The following is a 23,867-nucleotide window of genomic DNA, read 5'->3' on the forward strand; positions in this document are numbered from 1 at the left end:
TTTTACTATTATTATGGGGAGGTTCATAGGTTTCCTAAGGGGTCAATGACACAAAAATGTTAAAGACCCCTGCTCTAGAGGATCTCTGGGTATATATTGGGTGATCTAAAGACATATTTTTCTGTGTGTAGAAACACCTTCCTGCAACACAAAGAGGTCGATCACATGGGCTTTACCTAAACCTCTGCCTAAACATTTGACTTTTTCCCTGCTTGGACGGCAGTCAGGGCTGCTGCTTGTGTCCTCATGAGCTACCATTTTGGCTGCTCTCATTTTAGTTTTGAAGATTCATGACATCCAATTATAGCCCTTGTTGTAGTGAAGGTAGTGGAAGTAGAAGGGGCTAATGATCTTAATATTACAAGTGGAATGAAAGAAAGAAGTTAGTGACTACTTTCACAGTGATTAAACAATCAATACGTATTTAGATTGTGAGCTCCTTGAAGGCAGGGACTGTCCTGTGCCTATTCTTGTATCTGCATCACTTAACACAGTTCCTGGCACATACTAGGCACTTAATAAATGCTTATTGACTGTCTATTAAGTACTAGCTGCCAGACACTGGTGTTTGGATCAGAAAACTTTCAATCAACCCACAAGCATCTATCAAACACCTTCTGCCTACTTTGTGCCAGGTACTAAGTTAGACACCCCGATACAAAGGCAAAAATGAAACAGTTCCTTCCCTCAAGAGCTTATGTTCTTTGAATGAATGAAGAAAAAGCATTTATTAAGCACTGACTATATGCAAAGTATGGTACTAGGAGCTGGGGATACAAATAGAAAAAGTAACTGCTGGCAAGTAGTTTACAGTAGGGAGAGACAATATTTGTAGAAAGATTTAGCAGCAAATAACATGGAAATTTTCAGTAGTCCCTGAGATGCCTGGTGAATCATATGGTAGTGCATTTGATTTACTGTCATTTCCACTGACAAAATCATATCATTTTCTGATGCTGAATCATTGACAGGGCCAAGGACTTTGGTGTTTGAGCTCTTTCCCCTGGGACTGAGTAGACAAAAGGGGAAGAATGCACCCTGTATTTTTGTGAATATGTTTGTACTTCTGTTCTTGCTATATCTTCTCAGTAAAACTCTCTTTTTGTAAAAACACTATTAGTTTTTACAAACACAAGAGTGGCAGCATTCCCTTACTGACTGGTCCAGCTTCCAGAGCACTCCTTGTAGTCATCATCTGGGGAAGCCATTCATGTGAAGGGAGGCCATGCATCCCAAATAACTGTCAATCAACTACCACAAATAGGGTAAGCAGACCAGCCACGAAGGGGAGTCAGGAGCCAGCAGCATGTGCCAAGCAAGTCTCCTTGGATCTTGATGGTAACAGCCCAGGACCCTGAATCTAAGAGTCCTGGGGACAGTGACATTTAAAAAATGACATTAAAGAAGTGGCATTAACAACTATTTTGCTGCTGTACCATAAGGACCGTGGGTCTTTTCCATCTGACCTTCTATATGGGTTGTCCCCTTTATAAGAATATGAGGGGCTTTTTTTTTCCTATTTGTATCCCTAGTAATTAGCACATGGAAAGCACCGTAAGGGAGAGGCTAATTATAACAAGACACTGACATTGTGAAAAACACCCCAGAATAGGAGCTCAAGCCAATAGCATCAGAAAGATACCATCAGGGGGGTACACCTAGAGCCTTGGGGGAAAATCCTAACTTGCCAGGGAAAATGATATTTCGGACAAGGACCTCTAGATTTCATACAGGCTACATACACATTGATTATATACAAAATATACTTTTGATTATTCAAGCAGGAGAAAATTGATAGGGGAGGGGTAATGGTAGAGCTATGATCATTATGATAGCAGCTGCCCATATGTCACAGCAAAAAGAAACCTGGTCAGCATAAGAAGGTCTTTGGCAGCTAGGTGGTGCAGTGGATAGAGCCTGGAGTCAGCAAGACCTAAGTTTAAATCCAGCCACAGACATTTGACCCTGGGCAAGTCACTTTACCCTGTTTGTCTCAGTTTCCTGATCAGTCAAATGAGCTGGTGAAGTAGATGGCCAACCACTCCAGTATCTTTGCCAAAAAAACCCCAAATGGGGCCACAAAGAGACAGACATGACTGAGGCGACTGAACAACATAAGAAGGTCTAGTGGAGCCTTTCTGGTGGGTTGAATGAATATGGTTTCAGGACCCAGAGCTGGCTTCAAGAATCCCCTTTCAAAATGCAAACCACCCCTAGAGGGGTTATAGTTTCAGTATTTGAGATCCTATAAGATAACATTTGTCATCGATAGCCATAGAATCTGAGAATTGGAAGGGATCTAAGCGGTCTTCTAGTCTAGTGATGTCAAACTCAAGTATAAACTGGGGGCCACAAATCCATACAGAAGGAGCCCTGCAGGTTGCATTGACTTACTTTTAAAATGTAATATTATCTATGTTTTGCTGTATTTTTATCTTTTGATTAAATATTTTCCAATTACATTTTAATCTGGTTTGGAGTATGTGGCCTAAGGGCTACATGTTGAACACCTCTGTTCTAGATATGAATATATGATATGAGAATCCTCACTATCACATACTGGTGATCCAATCTCTGCTTTGAAGACCTCCAAGGAGAGAGGTCACCATTTCTTGAGTGGATAGAGCAATGGACCTGGATTTAGGAAGACCCAAGTTCAAAGTCAGCCTTAGACACTAGTAGTGTGACTCTGGGCAAGTCACTTAACCACTGTCTGTTTCAGTTTCCTCATCTGTAAAATGTGGATAATAGAGCACCTAACTCCCAGGATTATTGTGAAGATCAAATGAGATAGTATTCGTAAAGTTCTTAGCACAGTGCCTGGCATATCATAAGTGCTACAGAAAATGCTGTCATCATCATCATCTTCTGGGCACTCTCTGCTTATCAATATCTCTCTTAAATTGTGCCTTCTAGAATCTGACATGGTACCTCAGAGGTCAGATGAGAGTAGAATACAAAGAGACAAATCACTTTCTCATTTCTGGAAGCCAGGCCTCTCTTAAAGTAGCCTAAGATTACATTAGCCTTTTTGGTTGCTACATTACACTGCTGATGGATACTGGGCTTTGAGTCCCCTAAAAACTCCCAGATACTTCTTAGAACAATTGCTGTTAAACCAGCCTCCTCCATCACAGACTGGGGAAGCTAATTTTTTTATGCCCAAACTTCATCTTATTAGATTCAGCCCAGTGTTCTTCTCTGTCAAGAGTCCTGACTGTCACCTGGTATGTCATCTATCCTTGTGAATCCTGACTGTCACCTGGTATGTCATCTATCCTTGTGAATCCTGACTGTCACCTGGTATGTCATCTATCCTTGTGAATCCTGACCGTCACCTGGTATGTCATCTGTTCTTGTGAATCCTGACTGTCACCTGGTATGTCATCTATCCTTGTGAATCCTGACTGTCACTTGGTATGTCATCTGTCCTTGTGAATCCTGACTCACCCAGTATGTCCTCTGTCCCTCCCAGCTTCATGTCATTTGCACATTTGATGAAAATTCCTTTTATCTAGGTAACTGTCAAAAATGATAAGTAGCACATAGAGGCCAAGTAACAGGGAGGAAGATGAGTGTGGCCCAGTAAAATAAAGTCAGGAGTGCAAAATAAGTTGAGGTTGGTGAGGAAACTAAAGACACAAAAAAGGTTTTGGGTATTTGTTTTAAGCTCTATTGAGAGAAAAAGGAGGATTAAAGAAGGGCCAGAACCTTGGGTTAGAGTGGATGAGATGATAGCAGATAATAGAGAGAACGTAGAAATGTTTCTATTATTCTTGAACCCCTTTAGACAATTCTGCTTCTTTTAAATTCTATTGTATTTTATTTTCAGGTCTGCATTCTATTCTTCTTATCCAACAGTCCCATTGAGAAAGTAAGAAAAGCTAAACCTCTGCTACAAACATATTTGGTCAAGCAAAACAGATCCCATCATTGACCTAAAGTCTTTCATTTGCCGCTGTTCCTTTTAATAAGGATTACTTCTCTAGAGTCACTCTAGTCATGGGTTTTATCCCTTCAAATCTCAGTGCCTGGGGTGGAAGAATGAAAAGGAACTCTAGGAAAAGTTCCTATAAGAAAGGGGACCTTGGGCCCCCTTGGCGTTCCTAAAGAAAGGGGTGTGGGCCCAGCTATGTCACCTATTTCTCAATGTCTATTAGGGTAGGCCCTGACCCTCTTGTGCTTGTATTATAAGTTGCTGACCCCTGCATTCACCTTAAACCTTCTTTTATTCACATTCCTGGGTGGAAATGATGGTAGGAAAGAAGGAAGAAAAGCAGGAGGGAATAGTATGAACTTTTGGACAGTGCCCTGGAATTGAAATGTTTTCAGTTGGATGGGAGAAGGTGATCTCATCTTTGATCTGTACGACCTATTAGGAAGATCCTCTAGAAGGGTGAGGTTAGAGAATACTACTATTATTAACAAAAATGTAAAACTCTTTGCAAACTTTAAAGCACTAAAAGCCAGTTATGGTAATTAATAATGTTAACGATAGGGTATTAATAATACTATATATTGTCAACAAGAACAATAATAATAGTTAGCATTTAAATAATGCTTTAAGGTTTGCAAAGTGTTTTACATATGTTATATCATTTGATTCTCATAACAACCCAATGAGGTAGGTGCTATGACTAGCCTCATTTTGCAGATGAGAAAACTGAGGGCTTAGAGGGCTGAAATGACTTGCTTGGGGTCACATAGCAAGTAAGCATATGAAGCAACAAAGATAAAAATAATAAACAATCTGAAATGTGCTTTTCCAGCCTTATCTCATATAATCTGCATTCACTAACTTCTAGCCAAAATGGACAACTTAGTTCCCTCAGTGAGAATACATTCATTTCTATCTCAGTCTGTTGCAATTCTTCCTTTAAGTCCCAGCTCAGGTACCATTTCCCCCAAAAAGTTTCCCCTAATCCCTGCAGCTCCAAGTGTTCTCTCTTTATGTCTACTAGTGAAGTTTGGAACTTACCTTTACATTTAACTATAAAAGCAAATCAGGACATACACTATTTGTATATGTGGCTTCTCTTTCTTACTAGTGTAAGAATGGCTCAAAGCCAATTGCATAAGATTCTCCTCCTCTGTGGAAATTGATTACTCAATCCTCCATGCTTGCATGAAGGTGGAGTTGGTCAGAGCTTGAGAAGAGAGATCCTGAATCGTGCCTCTTCTTCTGGGAGCCAAAAGACCAGGCTCTCACTAACTCTGCTCCCTTCCCCTGCCCCACCATAGAGGATTGAGTAATAAATCTACACCTATGAGGAGAGTCTAATGCAAATAAACTTTGAGCCTCCAATTACATTATGTTGTAAATATTCATTTGTTTGCTTCATTCCCTAGCATTTAGTACTGTGCACATAGTGGGACTTTAATATGATTGTTTAACTGAAAATTACTGGAGGTAGGTTTGTCTGTTCATTTCCAATCTTGAAAATGTTAAATGAGGGTGATTTTGTCTTGGCATGGGACGAGGTATGGACCAGGGTCCCAGGGAATCTCTGGATATATTAACTGTACAGACAGATTGCTCTCTTTCATGAATGAGTTGTATGTAGGCAGTTATTGGCAAAGACAGGGACCAGGACAAAGTGACATCTCCTGATTGCTAGGGTTCTTTCTGGGACTCTCAATCCCAGTCTTATGTCTTAGTCCCTTTGTTTCATCTCCATTGAAAATCTCTGGTCTGTAAACTTATGCTCATGTCCTGGGTCCACAAATTCCTGACAATGGTGTTGTCAGTATTAATGGTGGGAAAACCTCTGGGAGAGAGGTCCCTGCCCTATACCAATGAGGAATTCTCTCAGTCCCTGGGAGCTGATGTGATGCATAAGATAAGGCAAGTCCCAGTTTCATAAAATGACATCTCTTTTGCCTACTACACTTCCTCCTCCCCTTCAAGTGCCTGGTACCAAGAGCTAGAGCCCTGCAGTGAAGAACAATTCCTTGGCTTAAGTGTCTCTCTCTTTGTTTTTCTCATGAACGCAGAGCTCCAGGCTCCATTCTCCTGGTACTGGCCATGTTCAAGGAGACCCACAGGATTTGGAGTGCTGGAGCTCTGAAGAGATGAGCAAAAAGAATGCTCTCCAAGCATTTGTAAACTTGTAAACATTTCTTTTCAAGGGTGGAGCATGCATAAGGCTGGGAGGGGACTAAGAAGAGAAGGGCTTCCCTCTTCCAACTCTTTAATATCGCTCCCTGCACGGCCGAAAGCGCAGCTCCCCAAGAGTTCGTCCAGAAGTAAGCAAGGAGGACCAGAAAACACTTACCCGGAATCCCAAGAGGGTATCGCAGACTCCACTAACAGGGCCCATTACCAGCATTCCGACGCCTCTATCTTGTTAACTCTGACCTCCTTGCCGTCCTGTCCCAGTAGCAAAGGTTGGGTTCCGGGGAGGGAAGGGACATTGCTAGGGGTGAGCGGGGGAGCCCTGGCAAGAATTAAATGTGCCTTATCAGCAGACCTGGGGCAAGGTCCAGCTTGGGGCCATGCGTGTACTGTGAGGCGGGGTAAGGGGAACTGGGGAAAATGGGACTAGGACATGAAATATTTGTACTGCATAGCCCCTCCCAGCTTGCTGCTCAGCTGGAGCGCAGATACTTCTCTCCTGACAGACTCCAGCGCAAAGAGCCCTGTCCACAACGGACCTTTTGGTCTCACTGATTCAATCCTCTGAAAAAGCCGGAATGCAAGTCTTCAAAGAGACTGCGGAACAACTTCCAAAGAAATATCAGGTTAAACCGGATCTCAAGGTGCTTTTCTTGGGAGCTCACATTAAAAAAAAAAGAATCTGGCAAAGATTTAGTGTGAAATGGATAGGTCTATGTGGAATAAAGCAGGTCCTTACTTCTTAAATTGTCACAAAGCCCAAAGTCTTGTTAGTAGAGTATCCCTAAATTGGAAACCTGCAGTTGCTAACTAGCTTGCCTTATTTTAAAGGTTGAGAGATTTGGTCTTTTAAGAGATTGGGAGGAGAGGGGTGGTGCTGAAGAGACAGAGGGTGTACTGGAAAAAGTGAGGACAGTACAATCTAGGGGAAACCTCTGTGTTAATTCTCCTGGTCTACTCAATTTTTTTTTTTTTTGAGTATCATGGAATCAAATGTTTAGAACCAGAAGGGACCTTTGAGGCTATTGAATCTAACATCCTTATTTTACAGGTGAGGAAACTGAGGCACTGAGGGTTTAGAGTGTTAAGTAGTATTTGTATACAGTTCACTCTAAATCCAGCACTCTAATTCACCACTCCATGTGAATATTTAATTTTAGATACTGGGATATCTATAGTAGACACTGGGTATCCCTAGCAAAATTGGGTCTAGATACTGGATAGAAAATGTCCCCTCAGGACCCAGCTAAAACCCCACTTTCTACAAGAAGCCTTTTCTGATCCTCTAATTTAATGCTAGTCATCCCTCTAAGATTATCTCCTATTTATCCTGTTTGTATATAGTGGTTTGCCTGTTTTCTATTCCATTAGACTGTGACCTCCTTAAGGACAGGGACTCACTTGCCTTTATATCCCACAGTGTTTAGCACAGTGGTTGGCACATAGTGAGTTCTTCATAATGTGTCTTGACTTGACTAGATTCACTCAGTAAACATTTATTAAGCACCTACTCTGACCTGTGCTAAGCAGTGAGGATACAAAAAGAGACAAAAGACAGTCCCTGCCCTAAAGGGGCTTACAGTCTGGCTACTTGCCTCCTTTTCTGCTTGTCCAAGTCTTTCTTTCCAGTTTGCTACAACTAAAATTATTTAAAAGACTCTTAAAAAGTTGGGGGGAGAGGGAGAGGTACAGTGGTCAATAAATTCTCAATGGCATTAGAAAAAAACTCTAGGGCTGACATTCTCTTCCCTCATTGATTTGTAACTGTACCCTCTTTCTCATCCAGCTGTTGTCAGGATTATAGTCCTGAAATCAGACAGGTGAAAGGACATGGAAAACCCTGCTTGTATGTATAATATACAGTTAGGAGAAGTGGTAGGGTTTGTATGCTACATCTTGATCAATGATCTCTTCCTTGTACGAACACTCTGAAAACTTCACTGGGGATATAGTTTGGCTAATCCTGGAGCCACAAACAACATTTCCTGGAGATCTGTTAGGATACTGGTCAGCATTGGGAGCTAGAGGCTTCTGTGTGTGTGTGTGAATTCCTAGCTCTGTCATTTGCTAGTTCTTGGGTCATGTTCTTTCCTTATCCTGGGCCTCAGTTTCCTCTTCTGTATAATGAGGGGGTTGAATTAAATGTACAAGTTCTTTGCATTGAATAACTTTTCTGTAGCTACCTAAGCATGGCTGGGATTGGATTGGAGCACATCCCATGGGGCATGCACAGAGTTCCCCTGGCCAGTTCCAAGGACACATGTGGCTTATTTTTCTGGATAATGTAGCAAAACCCTGGATGGTTTTCTTCAGCAACCCAGAGAGAACTGGCTCTGAATTAGCAAAAAGGAGAGGCTAAATCTTTCCCACCTCCTTTGTGAGGATGATAAATCTCAGAACTGGAGCTCTGAGGAAGTCAGGTGAGAGGTTTTTGATAATCCTCTGCAAAATCTATTTGCCTCTTCTCAATCATCATCCCTCTTGACCTCTGCACTCTTTGACATTTGATCACCTTCTCCTCTGAGATCTGTTGGGATTTCATGATATTGCTGTCTTCTGGTTCTCCTCCTTCCTGCCTATGTGACCATTCCTTTCTTGCTAAATTATCCTATATGTTATGCCCACTAGCTGTGGGTGTACATCACGGCTTTCTTCTAGAACCTATTCTCTTTTTTTGCTAAATTCCCTCACTTTGGTGACCTCCTCAGTGCCCCTGGGTTCAATTATTATCACTGTTTAGATGACTTCTAGATCTATAAATAGGGACAACTAGTTGGTATGGTGAGTAGAGCACCAGTGCAGGAGTCAGGAGGATCTGAGTTCAAATTTCACCTCAGACACTTGACACTCACTAGCTGTGTGACCTTGGGCAAGTCATTTAACCCCAATTGCCTCATCCTGGGTCATCTCCAGTCATCCTGATGAATATCTGGTCACTGGATTCAGATGGCTCTGGAGGAGAAGTGAGGCTGGTGACTTGCACAGCCCTCCCTCACTCAAAACAAAGTCAAGTGCAAGTCATGTCTTTATTTCTCTGATGGCATGGTCTTCTTTGGCAACAAAGGACGAACATACACACAGATCTATAAATACAGTCCTAGCTTCTTCTGAGCTCCAATCTTGCATCCTCATATACCTGCTGGACATCTCAAATTGGCTGACTTGTAGGCATCTCAAACTCAATACCTTCAAAACAGAAGCCATTATCTTTTTCTTCAGATGCACCCAACTTCTGACTTTCCCTCTTACTGTTATTGTTGAGTCATTTTCAGTCATGTCTAGCTCTCTGTGACTTCATTTGGGGTTTTCTTGGCAGAGGTACTAGAGTGGTTTGTCATTTCCTTCTCCGGCTCACTTTACAGATGAGGAACTGAGACAAACAGGGTTAAGTGACTTGCCCAGGGTCACACAGATAGTAAATGTCTCAGGCTGGATTTGAACTCAGATTCCCCTGACATCAATCTAGCACTCTGTGCACTGAGCCACCTAGCTGCCACTGACATTGCTGTTGAGGGCAGTTCTAGTCTTCTAGTCATTCATCTCTGCAACCTTGGTGTTACACTCTGCTTTTCATTCTGCCATAACCCACAAATCCAATGAATTGTTAAATCTCATCTTTCCATCTCCATGATATCACTGGTACACAGACCCACCTTCATACAGGTTTTCCTCACCCAGACTTTCTCTACAGTCTCCCTGCCTCAACTTTCTCTCCATTCCAATCCATCCTCCACAAAGATGTCAAAGTGATTTCCCCAAAATACAGGAAGGAAACAAGCATTTATTATGTACCAGGCATTGTGCTAAGCACTTTATAAATATTATCTCATTTGATCTTCACAACAACCCTCAGAGGTAGGTTCCATTACCATCCCCATTTTACAAATGAGCAAACTCAGGCTGAAAAAGGTTAAGTGACTTGCCCAGGGTCACAGAGCTAATAAGTACAGAAGGCCAGATTTGAACTCAGGTCTTCCTGACTGTAGGCCCAGCACTCAATCCACCGTTTTGTCTCAGGCCTGATCATCTCCCTATTCAACAAACTCTAGTGGTTCCCTATTACTTTTAGGATAAGTATAAGTTTCTGAGACAGGCTTTTAAAGCTCTTCACAACCTGCTCCGTTCCCATGTTTCTGATCTTATGCATTATTCCCCTCCATTTACTCGGTAGTCCATCCCTGCTGACCACTTGAGGTTCTTCACTCAGGACTCTCTGGTCTTTGTGCCTTTGCACTGGCTGTCTCTCTTGTCTGAAATATTTTCTCTCCTCTCTACCACTTCTTGGAATCTCTGGTTTTCTTCAAAACTCAGCTTAAGCATTACCTTCTACATGAAATCTTTCCTGATTCCCCAGCTACTAGAGACTTCTCTCCCAAAACTACCTAGTATTCATTTTGTATATATTCCACACATACTTATTTAACAATTATGAGCTAATGCTGGGCTCAGTGGGCTGGGGAATAGCGCCTTCTCCTTCTCTAAGAGGCTCCTTTGCTCTGGACATGTGGTTTGGATTGGATTCAGCTCCTTGGGAGCTTGGCCTTTAATGAGAGGGGTTAAGATCCCTCTTCTCACACTCTTTGCCTTGTTAAACCCCCCACACTTTTAGGTTTAATCTGAATTATTAATGTTTTCTCTATTACTTTCTTAAATCTAGACAATCAACAAGACAATAAATCAAACCCTCATTTGTAGCTTCCAATATCTGAGGTATAAATGCTCATATTGAAAATTTAGCAATCAGATCTCATGGGCCAGTTTGAGATGACTCCTGTACACCTCTGAAGCCCCAATTCAGTACTTACTTTACTTTATGACAAAGATCTCTTCAAAGGTAGAAGTAGAAAGGTACTCATTGTAAGATGTAAATCAGGCATGGGACAGGTATCGAGTTCCTATACACAACATAAAACATTGATAAGTATGTTTTGACAGAACAATCTAAAATAAGATTCAGTAACTTCATATATATCCATAGTCATACTCAGCATACTCTGGTAGAAACTAAACTACAGTAGGCAGTATCAACAACTGTTATTCTCTTTCAGGAGGTTGAGATTTAATTAGAAGAACTTGAAACAGTTTGTAGGACTACTGAACAGTCATTGTTATCTTTCATCTTGGCTTTTCACTCTTCAAACAACTACAGATCCACGTCTTCCAGTAAGCTGTGGGCATATCCTCTGGCAGGTGGTCATGTATTCCATAGCAGTGCTAGGATATAAGGAGTTGCTAGGAATTCTTCTAAATGAAGCTGGTACCCAGTAAGGACTCAGGACCTCCAGACCTCTTGATCTTACAAGATTACCTTCAGTTTGGACAAACAGATATTGAGATGGACATTTGGTTACTTAGGATCATGTAAAGAAACAAAAAGCAAAAGAGGCAGTCCAAAATTTATTCATTTTTGAAGATGGAGGAGTCATTGACTCTTCCTGTTCAGTGACCTATTATAATAATAATTAGCTGTCAACAATACTGTGCTTGGAGGGCAGCTAGGTGGCAAAGAGGGCAGAGGGCCAGGCCTAGAGTCAGGATAACTCGTCTTCCTGAGTTCAACGACACTTACTAGCTGTGTGGCCCTGGGCTAGTCACTTAACCCTGTTTGCTTCAGTTTCCTCATCCGTAAAATGATCTGGAGAAGGAAATGGCAAACCCCTCCAGTATCTCTGCCAAGAAAACTACACATGGGGTCATGGAAGGGTAAGAAGAGTTGGACAGGGCTGAGCAGCAAGAAGAAAGTGCTTCCTCATCTCCAAAGCAAAAAAGTCCTCCTGACTTTCCTCTCATATGCTTCCCTGATAATAAAGTTTTTTCTTTAAAGAAAAAGATTAAAAAAAGAGGAAGAATCAAAGAAAAAAAAATTCAGCAAAACCCATCCACATAGCTTGCTAGCTGAAGTGGACAGAGGACGGGCCCAGGAATCAGAAAGATCCCCATTTAAATCCACGCAGCGGGGTGACTCATTTGTAAAACGGGCAGAGTAACAGCGCTTTCCTCCCTGGGTGGTTGTGACGATCAAGTGAAAGCATATTTGTAATGGTTTTTTTTGTTGCAAACTTTAAAGACCTAAATAAATGCTACCTATTATTACGAATACATCGGGAAAAAACTGAAGCTACAGTCAGCGATCCGCATCTGTGGACCGCCCCCGCTCCTCCCCCGCCCCTCCCCTCCACGCCCCGCCCTCTCCCCTCGCCGCCCCGCCCTCTCCCCTCCCCCGCCCCGCCCTCTCCCCTCGCCGCCCCGCCCTCTCCCCTCGCCGCCCCGCCCTCTCCCCTCCCCGCCCCGCCCTCTCCCCTCGCCGCCCCGCCCTCTCCCCTCCCCCCCGCCCCGCCCTCTCCCCTCCCCGCCCCGCCCTCTTCCCTCCCCCGCCCCGCCCCGCCCACTCCCCTCGCCGCCCCGCCCTCTCCCCCCCGCCCCGCCCCCGCCCCCGCCCCCTCCAGGCTCCGCAGAAGAACTGATTGAGGCGTCTTCTCCTGTTTCTTTTCTGGGATCAAGCTCATTCTCTAGGATTTCCAAACATTCCTTTCCGGCTCTTCTGTGGTGGTTGTACTTTCCATTTACATAGCTGGCATTTAATAAATGTTTGGTTGGATGTCATCGGAGAAGCCAAGGACCCGAACACTTTTTCTCTAGCGCTACATAAACACTCCATTTAATCTCAGAGGAAAGACAAATCACCGTAAACTACAAAATAAAACCCAGTGCAGTACGCATGCGTTCAAGGCAGACCGCGCGACTGTAGCTCTTTAGAATGCGCCTGCGCCTTGTCCGATTTCCGAGGGAGCGGACAGGAGAGCGCATGCGCTCTGGGAGCGGGGGAAGGGGCGGGGCCTGGGCTGTCCGCGTCCGGAGGCGGAAGGAGCCTTTTCTCTTCTTTAGTGCTGGGCTGGGCGGGGCGGTAGTCTGAGTGGTGGCAGCTCCCGGAGCGGAGCTACGCGGGGCGGGGGGCGGAGGCCGGGGCCATGCGGGCGGGCTTGGGCTCGGGGCTGCCGTCGCTGCTGGCGGCCGCCGCGGTGCTGGTGCTGGTGCTGGGGGGCGGTGCGCAGGTGCGCGGCTCGGAGGACATCGTGGTGGGCTGCGGGGGCTTCGTCAAGTCCGAGGTGGAGATCAACTACTCGCTGATCGAGGTGAGGCGCGCCGCGCCCGGCGGAAGGGCTCCCCTCTGGCGGGGGGTCAGGCCCCCTCCGGCGGGGGGCCCGGCCTCCAAGCGCCAGACCTCCCGTCGGCCCTCGTGGAATGTGGAGGAGACCTTAGTCATCCCCTTGTACAGATGAGGAAACTGAGGCCCAGCGTGGTTGGGTGACCCGTGTAAAGGTCACACGGCCGGTGGCAGAGCGGGGAGCTTGGAATCCGCATTTTTCTGATGCCCGAATTCGGGGCTGCTTCCTCGACCCGGGGGTGGAATAATTTAGGGAGAAGTTAGTGAGCCCCGAGTTAGAGGGTTGTACGTATAGTATACAACATAGTCAGGAAATGAGGTTTATTGACTGTCTTTAACCTGCCACTTGCTATGGGCTAAGGAAGGAATAAACAGAATGAAGAGATCCAGACCCGTCTTTCAGTAGTTTCCTGCCTAACAGGAAAAAATGTACTTTCAGTGACTGAATGCTTTCTGTAGACCAGTTACTGTTTGTGAGGTGGGAGAGCTAAACTTAATTCAGAGTTCCGTATCTGAGGGTCAAAGGTGCTGCCACTTTCCCTTCCATCCCCATTTTCACATTTTTTTTAAAGCTTTCTATGGATTTAAGTAATATACTAAGCCTGGGACTTTGAAATGCAGAGACTGTGCCCCAAACGGTTGCTTTGTTTTTAAATGCATAAAGAAAAATACGTAGGTTGCAAAAAGAAATCAGTGTTGAAATGCAGTTTCCCAACATTTCAAAGTAGTTCGCAGATCCCAGGTTAGGAACTCCTGTGGTAAGAGTGAGGGAGTGAGAGGAGAGGGGGCAGCCGATTGGGGGGGAGGGAATGACAAGTAAGAGTGTGTGTATTATGTATATGTTATAAATACATAAGCATCTGTATATCTATTTTATATCCATATATATGGCAAATGGAGGTAACACAGGGAAGGCACTAGCATTAAGGCTGATTGGGGTTATTTTTCCAGAGGGAGGATTGTAGTGTAAGGTTTTTCATGGTAGCCTTCTGGAAATGTAATCTGGATGTTAGTATGTGGCACAGTGGATAGAGTGCCAGACCTGGAGTCAGGAAGACCTGAGTTCAAATTTGACCTCAGGGCAAGTCACTTAACCTGGTTTGCCTCAATTTCCATATCTTAAAAATGAAGCTGAAGAAGGACATGGCCAACCACTTTAGTGTCTTTGCCAAGAAAATCCCAAAGCGGGTCACAGAAAGAGTTGTTCACATCTGAACAGCAAATGTTCTGGGCCCTGCCTTATTTGACCTTGAGTAAATTGCCAATTATCTGTGTGTCAGAAGATAATATAAATAAAATACTGTAAAGAAGTTGTTCATCAACTCTAGATTATAGCAAAACATGGTGCATAGGAAAAAAAACAAACTTGGGTTCTCATCCCACCTCTAATGCTTACTAGAAGTGTGATCATGTTTGTGGTCATTGTTAAATCACTACCTTTACAACATCAGTTCGTGGAGAGTACAGTGTTTTCATCCTTTGTATTTATATCTAGATGTGTAGCACAGTGCATGGTGTTTAATGTTGGCTAGTTGGTTTCCAAGCTTTAGTTTCCTCATCTGTAAAATGGATTTATAACAATTCCTATCTTACAGGGTTGTTCTGAAGATTAGGTGAGATTCTGTATATAATGCACTTTAGAGTACTATGTAAGTGTTTATGATTGTACTAAAGAGGTTTGCGGTGGAAGTTAGGGGTGCTGAGACCCTGAAAATGCCAAGGTAGAGTCACCTGGAATGAATTTGCACACTCAAGCCTTCTTTCAGACCAGAGGCAGTTTATTGTAATGCCAATAGAAGTGGGCAAAGTTTCTTTTTGGGGAATTTGCACTCTAATGGGGGTGAATCTAGAACTTACATAGAAAAGGGGCATGGGAAAGGAATGCCAGGGATGCTGATTAGGTAATCTAAGAGTCCAGGTGTCTTCAGGAGATATAGATGGGAAAGTAGGGAGGATAGGAGATTGAGGGAGTTGTCAGAGGTGTAGATCTTGGGGATCTGGCAGGAGGAAGAGTACTTGGGCCAGCCAGGGACAAAAATCCACGAGCCAGCCACCCTCTGTCCTGATAAGAGAATGTATTCTGTTACGAGAAAATTTTCTCACAGGAAAGGGGCCGACTAAGAAATTGGGAGGCTTCCAGAGACATGATGTTAGGGGGCCGGAGCATCAATACCTCTGGGATCACTCACCTTAGATCTTTAGCCATTATAACTTTTTCTTTTTGCTTGAAGAGGTACATGAAATCCACCTAGCTGCTCAACACTCTACATGATGTCAGTGTACTTTAACTCCTGGGAGCTAATTTTCAGCATAATATGTATATTTTAAAATAAGAATGTTTCATTGGATGCAACCTTTGCCAGTAATTCAGGAAATATAGTTCCTTGTGGTTTGCAGATAACTGAGGTAGAAGATTTCTACTCTGTTGGGAGAAGCAGCAGAATTTATACTGTAAGGTCTGTTTGTGTCTTGAGCCGTATGGGGAGGAATTACCAGACTAGGAGTCAGTAGATCTGTTTTCTTTAGACTCTGCCAAGTAGTAGTGTGACCTTAGGCTTCACTTCACCTACGTTAGTCACGTTTTCCTTCTTTGTAAAGTGGAAGTTGAATTAAATGCTTTCTTTTTTTATTATTAAATTTTATTTTTAATTTTTGGAATAAAACATCTAACAAAGTATAGTAAAAAAGATGATTGCACGTGAAACTGCAACTCTATGCACAACTTTCTGTTCCTTTCAAATATATAATAAAATTGTCATGTAAATTTCTTTCCTCCCCTCCCATAAGACACAAATATATGTATATGTGTAAAATTATTCTATATATATTTCTAATTATCACTTCTTTCTCTGAATGCAGATAGTGTCTTCTATCCCTCATAGTTAATTAGGCTATTTATAATAGTCAAAATAACATAGTTTGAAGTTGTTTTTAAAACAGTATTGCTCTTACCGTTTGCAGTGTTCTTTTGGTTCTGGTCATTTTGCTCTTCATTATTTCATGCAGATTTCTTTGTTTTTCTAAACTTGTTGAGCTCATCATTTCTTATAGCACAGTGATATTCCATCACAGTCATATACCACAACTTGTTCAGTCATTCCTCAGTTAATAGGCATTCCTGCAATTTCCAGCTTTACCACTGCAAAGAGAGTTGCTATAAACATTTTAGAACATATAGGTTGTTTTCCTTTTTCCATATGTATCTTTGGAAATGGACCAAGTAGTGGTATTGCTGAGTCTATGGGTATGGGTAGTTTAACAACTCATTGGGCATAATTCCAAATAGATCTCCAAAAGTAAAACAGAAAATTGGGAATTAGATGCTTTCCAAGGCTATTCCTACCTTTAAAATTCTCAGAGTTCCTATGTTTTCTATTGAGTTGAAAGTAAAATGTAGCATCACCTCTTGAAGCAGAAATTCTCTATTTTTTCTCACTAATCTGAACTAAATGACTTTATTATCACCTACTTTTTTTTTTTGATGTGGTTACTTTTGCATGTGTTTATATTTGTTGAGTTGTGAGTTGGTCTGTATTCTTAGGCAGTAAAACCAAATGATATTGTCATTTCAGTAATTGATTTTGTTTTTTTCCCAAATAAAAACTGTTTCATGACCAAATATCATTCTTTTCCTAGTTTTTAAATGCATATATATTCTTTTACATTTTTCATGTTTCTTAAAAATCCTTTACATGGCACATCTAATTACTATTATGATTGAGAATCCCAAAGCACTGTCCTTTATAATATCTGTGGGAGGTAAGGTGACATTAAATTAATTTTCCAAATGAGAAATTAAACTTTATTGAGAAATTAAAGAGTTGAGGTATTACAGTATATTTGTGTGTGTATGTATATGTCCATAGAAATTATATATATAAATAATCAGGATATAAGATTTAAATAATGGCTTTCTACTCAGAGACTTTTATTGTTTCTGTATGACATGCTGCTGTACATGTGGGCTAAATGACAAAAGAACAAAATTGAAAGATACTGACCCATATTCTAGTAGTTCATATGAAATGACATGTATAACAGAGAAAACCCTATGAAATTATTTTAAATTATTGAGTATTTTATGTAGGCTTCAGATGGTTTCTGATTTATGAAAACTGAACTTAATTCAAATTCCTCTGAGTATCAATGCAACTTTTTTTCCTATTTCACATTTTTTATCTTTGTATAGATTAAGTTATACACTAAGCATGGAACTTTGAAATACCAGACAGACTGTGCTCCAAACAATGGGTACTTTATGATTCCTCTGTATGACAAGGTAAGAGATGAAAACGTTTCAGTCTATTTTCATGCTGTATGTGATTATTGATATGTAGGAAGCAGTGTGCCCCAGGGATCTGATCATAATAGTAAATGATTATTGGTTCTGCCTTTTTGCTTTTGACTTTTGTGGCCTTAGTCAAATTGCAAGTTTGTTTTCTTAATTATACATGGAACATAGCAATGTTAAGTAGGAAGTAGATGCCTAACAATGAATACAGTGATATAAAACTATTCGTTTAATTTTAATACTTCGGTAGATACTTGATTTCATGAGAAGAGATGTCTTTCCATTGTTTCATAAATCCGTTGTGGAGAGACTGTGCATTGTTCTGCAGGCCTTACTGGGAGTAGGAGTACAAATGCCTAAATATTTAGCCATTCATCTTATTCTTCCTCTGTGATTGACTTCTTGTCTCCTTATACGGCAACTTTGGATACTTGAAGGTGATGCTGGCAGAACACAAGTTTTGACTGCTTTTGCCAGACTAGAAAAGTAACAGGTGTAGGCTTAGGTAGAGACTGTTGTTTGATACAGTGGAAGAACACTGGCTTTGGAGTCAGAGCATGCATCTGTCGTTTATATCCAGCCTCTTGAACTGCCTGTTTGACCTTGGCCAAGTCACTTAACCTTTTGGGGCCTCAGATTCCTCATCTCTCAAGTGAAGGGTTTGGACTAGCTGGCCTTTAAAGTCTGTTGCAGCACTAAATCTGTGATCCTGTTACCATTTTTAGTTTGGAGCAGATTATTACCAGAAGGTTGCCCATGATAATGAATGTGAAGCTCTGAGGATACAGATACAAGAGCAAAACAGTTCCTCTTCTCAAGGAGCAATGGGGAAACAACAGCTGTGGAAATGAGACCTAGAGGAGGGCACTTTGGACTGTGAAGTCCTAGGGATAGTTCTTTTCCAGAAGTAGTAGTCCTGTCTATTGGATTATAGTTCTGAGGCTTCTAGAAATCTTACCAATCAGGAAAACTGAGCCCAAAGTGAAGAATTTGACAGTTCTGTCCCCTATGATGTGTGGCCTTTGGAGATGGGCGAAGGGGTACAGCAACTCAGAGTAGGGGGGTAGAGGAGAGGAAAAGGGGGAGTGGGGAGCCTTCTGAGTCCAGTGATTTCATTTATTCATTCATTTATTGGGAATTGACAACACGTTCATTTAACATTAACAGTAAAACAAAATGTAAGAGAAGTCTCAGGATATTTGAGTCATTGAATATAATTTAGTACAAAATCATATTTTATATTTTAGCAATTTGTTGATCCATTTATTTAACAAATGTTAAGAACCTTGCTTTGCTCCTGTGAGGTAATAGAGAAAAACAGATGTTTCATCCAATGCTCATGGAAGAAACCTTAGATGTCATGTAATCTAGAACCCTCATTTCAGAGGTGAAGAAACTGAGGTCTAGAAAAGTAAGTAAATTATCCAGTGTCAAAATAAGTGACAGAGGCAGGATTAAAACCCAGATCCCTTGACTTCAAATCCAGAACTCTTCAAACATAATACAGACTAAATGGTAAATACATAAGAAAAATGTGAATTGTTATGAGATTAGATAAGGGAGATCTCACATCTGGCTGACCTGATTTTTTCCATTGTTATACACATTATTGTCCTCTAATTACTAGACAAATGATTATGTGGATATTACTTATTTAGCAAGATATTTTGAGAAATCTAAGAGGTAGCAGTACCTCTTAAATTACATGTTTTGAATCAGCACTGCACCATTTGTTAAATCCTGTGCTTTGTTTTTGCATAGGATGACAAAAGCTATTAACTTGATGCAGTTTTAGACTATCTGGCTTGTATGAGTTCAGATCTTACCTCTGATGCTTGCTCTGTGACATTCTGTAAGTCATTTAACTACCCTAAGCCCAAATTTCCTCACTTGGTAGATGTGGTATTGGACTAGAAGAGCTCTGAGATCCCTTCCCACTATAGCTCTATGATCTTGCTGTTGTTTTTATATTTTCTTTTATGTTTAAAAATTTTTGGCTGAGTGACAGTATTGAAGCTAACAATACTATTGAAAACTTTCTCTCTTTTTTTTTTTTGGACATAGGGGGATTTCATTCTAAAAATTGAACCTCCCCTAGGGTGGAGTTTTGGTAAGTAAATGAATAGACTGACAACTTCCATTGCTGAATATAATCTCTACTGAATCTTCATGAAAAAGGATATGTGCTGGTTAGGTTGCTTAAATAGTAAGGATTCATTTCTGGTTGAAGTCATACTTAACAGCTTCCTGTCAAGTCTACTATGGGCAAGCCAACCGTTTCACTCGGCAGCTTGGCAACTTTAGCTACTACTCTACGTCAGTGAACTACCTTTTCTGTAAAAGTTTATGATTAAGTGAAAAAGAAGTGATTATTTCTACACTTTGTTTTCTCCCTTCTGTTTCTTATTTTGAGTGGATGACTAGAGAAGAAGGAACATGAGGATGCCTTTTTATGTCTCCTTAAAGTATATACAGAAGAGGAAAATAGATTTTTCCCCAAACATAGTTGGAATAGCTCTTCCTGGGATTCTGTTGCTCTAGCTTTGCAGTTTGGAAATCAGGCATGGCTATGGCTTGTTGGAGTCTTATTTTTGTAAAGTACCAGATACTGTGTTCTGTAATGAGAATTTTGGAGGGACACATTTCAAGGAGTATAGTGAAACTGCCACCTGAGAATTCATTTTGCTCTGAGATGAGGCTTCACATAAGTTCAGAATCTGAGATGGCGACACTTTTCTTCCTTCATGCCTGTGAAGGTGCATAAATAGTGTTTTTCCAAAAGTTTGAAGAATAGAGTAGAATCCATTTAATGTTGAAAGTTTCTGAATTCCTGTGTACATAAAATTTAGTACTGCAGATGGACTGTTTGGTGATGGTTACCAAATTGCAAATGATATTTTGAGATCAAACTTAGATGAGACTGGTTGTCATATTTTACTTAAGAAGATTTCACTACATTAAAGATATAAAGTTGTTTTGTTAACTCCTTTCTTAATGCCTTCTTTTTTGTCCCCAGAACCAACAACTGTGGACCTTCATGTTGATGGTATTAATGATATCTGCACAAAAGGAGGTGACATCAACTTTGTGTTCACAGGGTTTTCTGTGAATGGAAAGGTTTGACTTTTTGCAGTTTTCTTAGTAACATGCGGTGATCTTCTCTTTCACCTTGAGAGCATATGTTAGATTAATTGTGCTTTGTTATAAGTTACTGTATTCTTTATGGCAGGTACTCAGTAAAGGGCAGACCTTGGGACCTGCTGGAGTTCAGGTTATGTTAAGAAGCACTGGGAATGAAGCTCATATCCAATCTACTGTGACTCAGCCTGGTGGAAAGTAAGTTATGCCTTATTTTGCTTTGTCTTCTGGATGTATAGACTTTTCCTTTTTTAGCTTAGAAACCATTTGCGATTTGAATCAATCAGTCTTAATAAGCACTTGTTAAACACATACTCTTCTGTGTTAGATACTGGGGATACATAATAAAAAGATGAAGCAATTTCTGTTCTTATTCTACTCTAGAAGTTAACTGTTCAGTGTAGGGAAAGTAGAATTTTGGTGAACCTTTTTCCAGCAATCTGCTGAATTACTTTAGGAAGTGTTATTTAACATTTTTGAAATTAGGGAGGTGGTGTGGTAAAGTGAGTGGAGTTCTAGACTGGGAGTCTGGAGACCAGGAGTGAGGTAGCTCTGCTGTTAATGAATTCTGTGACCTGTGACAATTCATATCATTTCTTTAGATCTCTCAGGATCATAGGTTATAGAGCCAGAAGGTGCTTTGGATGTCAACTAGTCCAGCCCCTTCCTTCCCTAGCTGCAACTTCCTTTGGTCTTCTGGTTTTATTAATAGTGAGAATGCCAAAATTATTATAGTTTAATATTTTCTGTCATATTCTAACTTGATCACTGGACCAGCATTTAACATTTAAAGTAAAAATAGTCAAGTTAATGTTTCTAGGTGGTTTAAAACCTGTGGGATTTTTTTGTTCCCTGCTGTTTCTTTTCTGCCACCATTACTGCATGGGTAGGAGGGAATGAAAGGGGGCTGAGGGCCATTTGATATTTCTCTTTGTTTCATGGGTTGCCATGCCAAAGAATTCAACCAGTGCCCAGCTAATTGGTGATGAAACCCTCCTTCTGTCATGATAATATTCTGTACATTCATAAACCCTAATTTGATCAGCCACTTCTCAGTCATTAGACACATGTTTTTAGGTTTTTTGTTAGTCACAAATAATGCTTCTGGAAACGTGTATACGTGAAGATTTTTTTCTTGCTGCGAATAGCTTACTTGGGATATAGTCCCAGTAACGAAATTTCAGGGTCAAAAGATTTGAACAATTCAGTAATTTGAGTAATTCTCTTTTCTTCCTTGAAATTACTTTTAACAGGACTTGACCTGTAACTGTTTTGAAAAGAAGTGTTAAATACTTCAGTAGCTCTCATTTGGTCTTCCTCCATGTTTTTTTGCAATCCATATGTGGCCACCATAATTTCCTTTTTCAAACATTGTTTTCATCATGCCATTGCTGTTTGGAATCTCCGAGTTCCTTTTGAATTCAGTTGTATTTAGGTAGATCCTTAATAAATATTTATCTGAGACCCTGTGGTAAACACTGGAATACAAGTACAAGCAAGATGTAGTCTATGCCTTCTTTGCTCCTATGATCCAACAGATGTTTATCAATCAAAAAACCTTAAGAAATGAGGCAGCATGATATGTAGAAAGAACGTGGGGCAGGGAGTCAGAGAGTCCTAGTTCTACTCCCAGTTTTTTTACTTGGCACCTCTGTTTTTATTCTGGAGCTGTGATTTCCTTGGGAGGAAAACTCCCTCTTATCATCTGATTGGTAACTGTTGTACAACTTAGAGTCTTAGTTAAGGCTGAATCACTAAGAAGACTCACCTAGAGTCACACAGACTGTACATAACGGAGGCATAACCTATCCCAAAGTCTTCCTGACTCCTTAACCAGCTCTTTTTTCCCTAGCCATGCTCGTTTCACTACTACTTATGTGACCTTAGATAGAATATTGCTTCTCTCAGGGGTCTTTGTTTCCTTATCTGAAAAGGAATTTATTAGATGACATGATCTCTACCACCTTTTAACATTCTATAATCCTAAGTATTTTATGGTCATTGTTCTAATACTGGAAATATTGGGAGATGAGTAACTGTCCTTCCTTTTCAGCCAGCATTTGTTCACAGTAGGTGTTAAATAAGTGATTATTGTCAAATTATTTTCTTGTGCTGCAACACAATTGCTTTCACTCTGCAGGAGACTTGGGGGGTATTATTGAGAACTATTGTGGTGCAGTGGAAAGAGTGTTGAACTTGGAATCAAGATCTTGCCTAATTCAAATCTTGCCTCATATGTTTAGGAACATGACGACTGGAAAGTCTCTTAACCTCTTTTGGTTTGTTTCTTCATCTGTAAAATACGCTCCCTGCTTCACAGGTTTGTTGTGAGGACCTTTAAAGTGCTATATAAATAAGAGTTTATTCATAGATTGAGAGAAAGGTAAACGTAATTTTGCATTTCCTAGGTTTGCGTTTTTTAAAGTCCTTCCTGGAGAATATGAAATATTTGCTTCTCATCCAACCTGGACATTGAGAGAAGTAAGTATTTCAAACACGTGATTTAAATGAATCAACAACAACAAAAAAATTTAAGCACTTACTACATAGCAGGCACAGTGCTAAATGCTGGAGAAATTAAAATAACAGAGTCTGTGACCTCAAGGAATTTGCATTTTAAAATGAGAGACAACATACCTAGTGGAACGTGGGTCAGGAAAGGATAAAGTCGCAGAGATGGTCAGTGGAGCCAGAAGGCAATCAATTGACATTCCTTTTCCAGAAACAGTTCCAAGAATGTCATTCAGTTAAGAGTGGGGAAGTGGGGTGGTATAAGGAGCTATCACCAGTGATCATAGGCTCAGAGCAAGAACTGGGGGTCTCTTGGGGCAGTTGGATTAGAATCCTGTCTACAGCAGTTTAAATTAGCAAGCTTATTTTGGAATAAGTTTAAGAACATTTGATTTATGAAGTGAACTTCATTTTTTTGGGAAGTCATCTGTAGATAGAAAACAAACTATAATTAGATGGGTGCTGTCTGTGCTGCTAAAACTTTTCTTTATCCATGATGTATATAATCTGTTAAAGTTTATAAGCGAGCATTCTTTTCCCTGCTATGAAATGATTCTATTTTTATTGGAGCTATTTAAAAAACGAAACACTTAAAACAGCATGCAAAATGTAATATGATTTAGCTGTATTTCTTTTAAGGCAAAACA

General features: G+C 41.0%; 2 protein-coding genes across 8 annotated transcripts in view; one reads left to right on the top strand and one right to left on the bottom strand.

The window, feature by feature from the left end:
• Positions 1–12,242, bottom strand: part of ABCC6 (ATP binding cassette subfamily C member 6) — a 77,947-nt gene extending 65,705 nt beyond the window's left edge. For 4 of the 7 annotated variants that reach the window (XM_072598081.1, XM_072598080.1, XM_072598079.1 and 1 more), the window contains exon 1: positions 6,276–6,371. In XM_072598081.1, the coding sequence (XP_072454182.1) occupies positions 6,276–6,329 (54 nt within the window). In that variant the 5' untranslated portion in view covers positions 6,330–6,371. Of the gene's footprint in view, positions 1–6,275; positions 6,372–10,920 lie in introns of those variants that run through there. The other 3 variants (XM_072598078.1, XM_072598077.1, XM_072598076.1) reach the window with 3 other exon arrangements.
• A 694-nt stretch (positions 12,243–12,936) lies between these two features.
• Positions 12,937–23,867, top strand: part of LOC140497297 (BOS complex subunit NOMO1) — a 48,046-nt gene continuing 37,115 nt past the window's right edge. Inside the window, exons 1-6 of the mRNA XM_072598096.1 lie at positions 12,937–13,248; positions 17,470–17,559; positions 19,636–19,681; positions 20,588–20,688; positions 20,801–20,907; positions 23,118–23,190. Of these exons, the coding sequence (XP_072454197.1) occupies positions 13,084–13,248; positions 17,470–17,559; positions 19,636–19,681; positions 20,588–20,688; positions 20,801–20,907; positions 23,118–23,190 (582 nt within the window). The 5' untranslated portion in view covers positions 12,937–13,083. The remainder of the gene's footprint in view (positions 13,249–17,469; positions 17,560–19,635; positions 19,682–20,587; positions 20,689–20,800; positions 20,908–23,117; positions 23,191–23,867) is intronic.

The sequence above is a fragment of the Notamacropus eugenii genome, chromosome 3 (genome assembly GCF_028372415.1).
Source record: "Notamacropus eugenii isolate mMacEug1 chromosome 3, mMacEug1.pri_v2, whole genome shotgun sequence".
In the NCBI taxonomy this organism is placed as follows: domain Eukaryota; kingdom Metazoa; phylum Chordata; class Mammalia; order Diprotodontia; family Macropodidae; genus Notamacropus; species Notamacropus eugenii.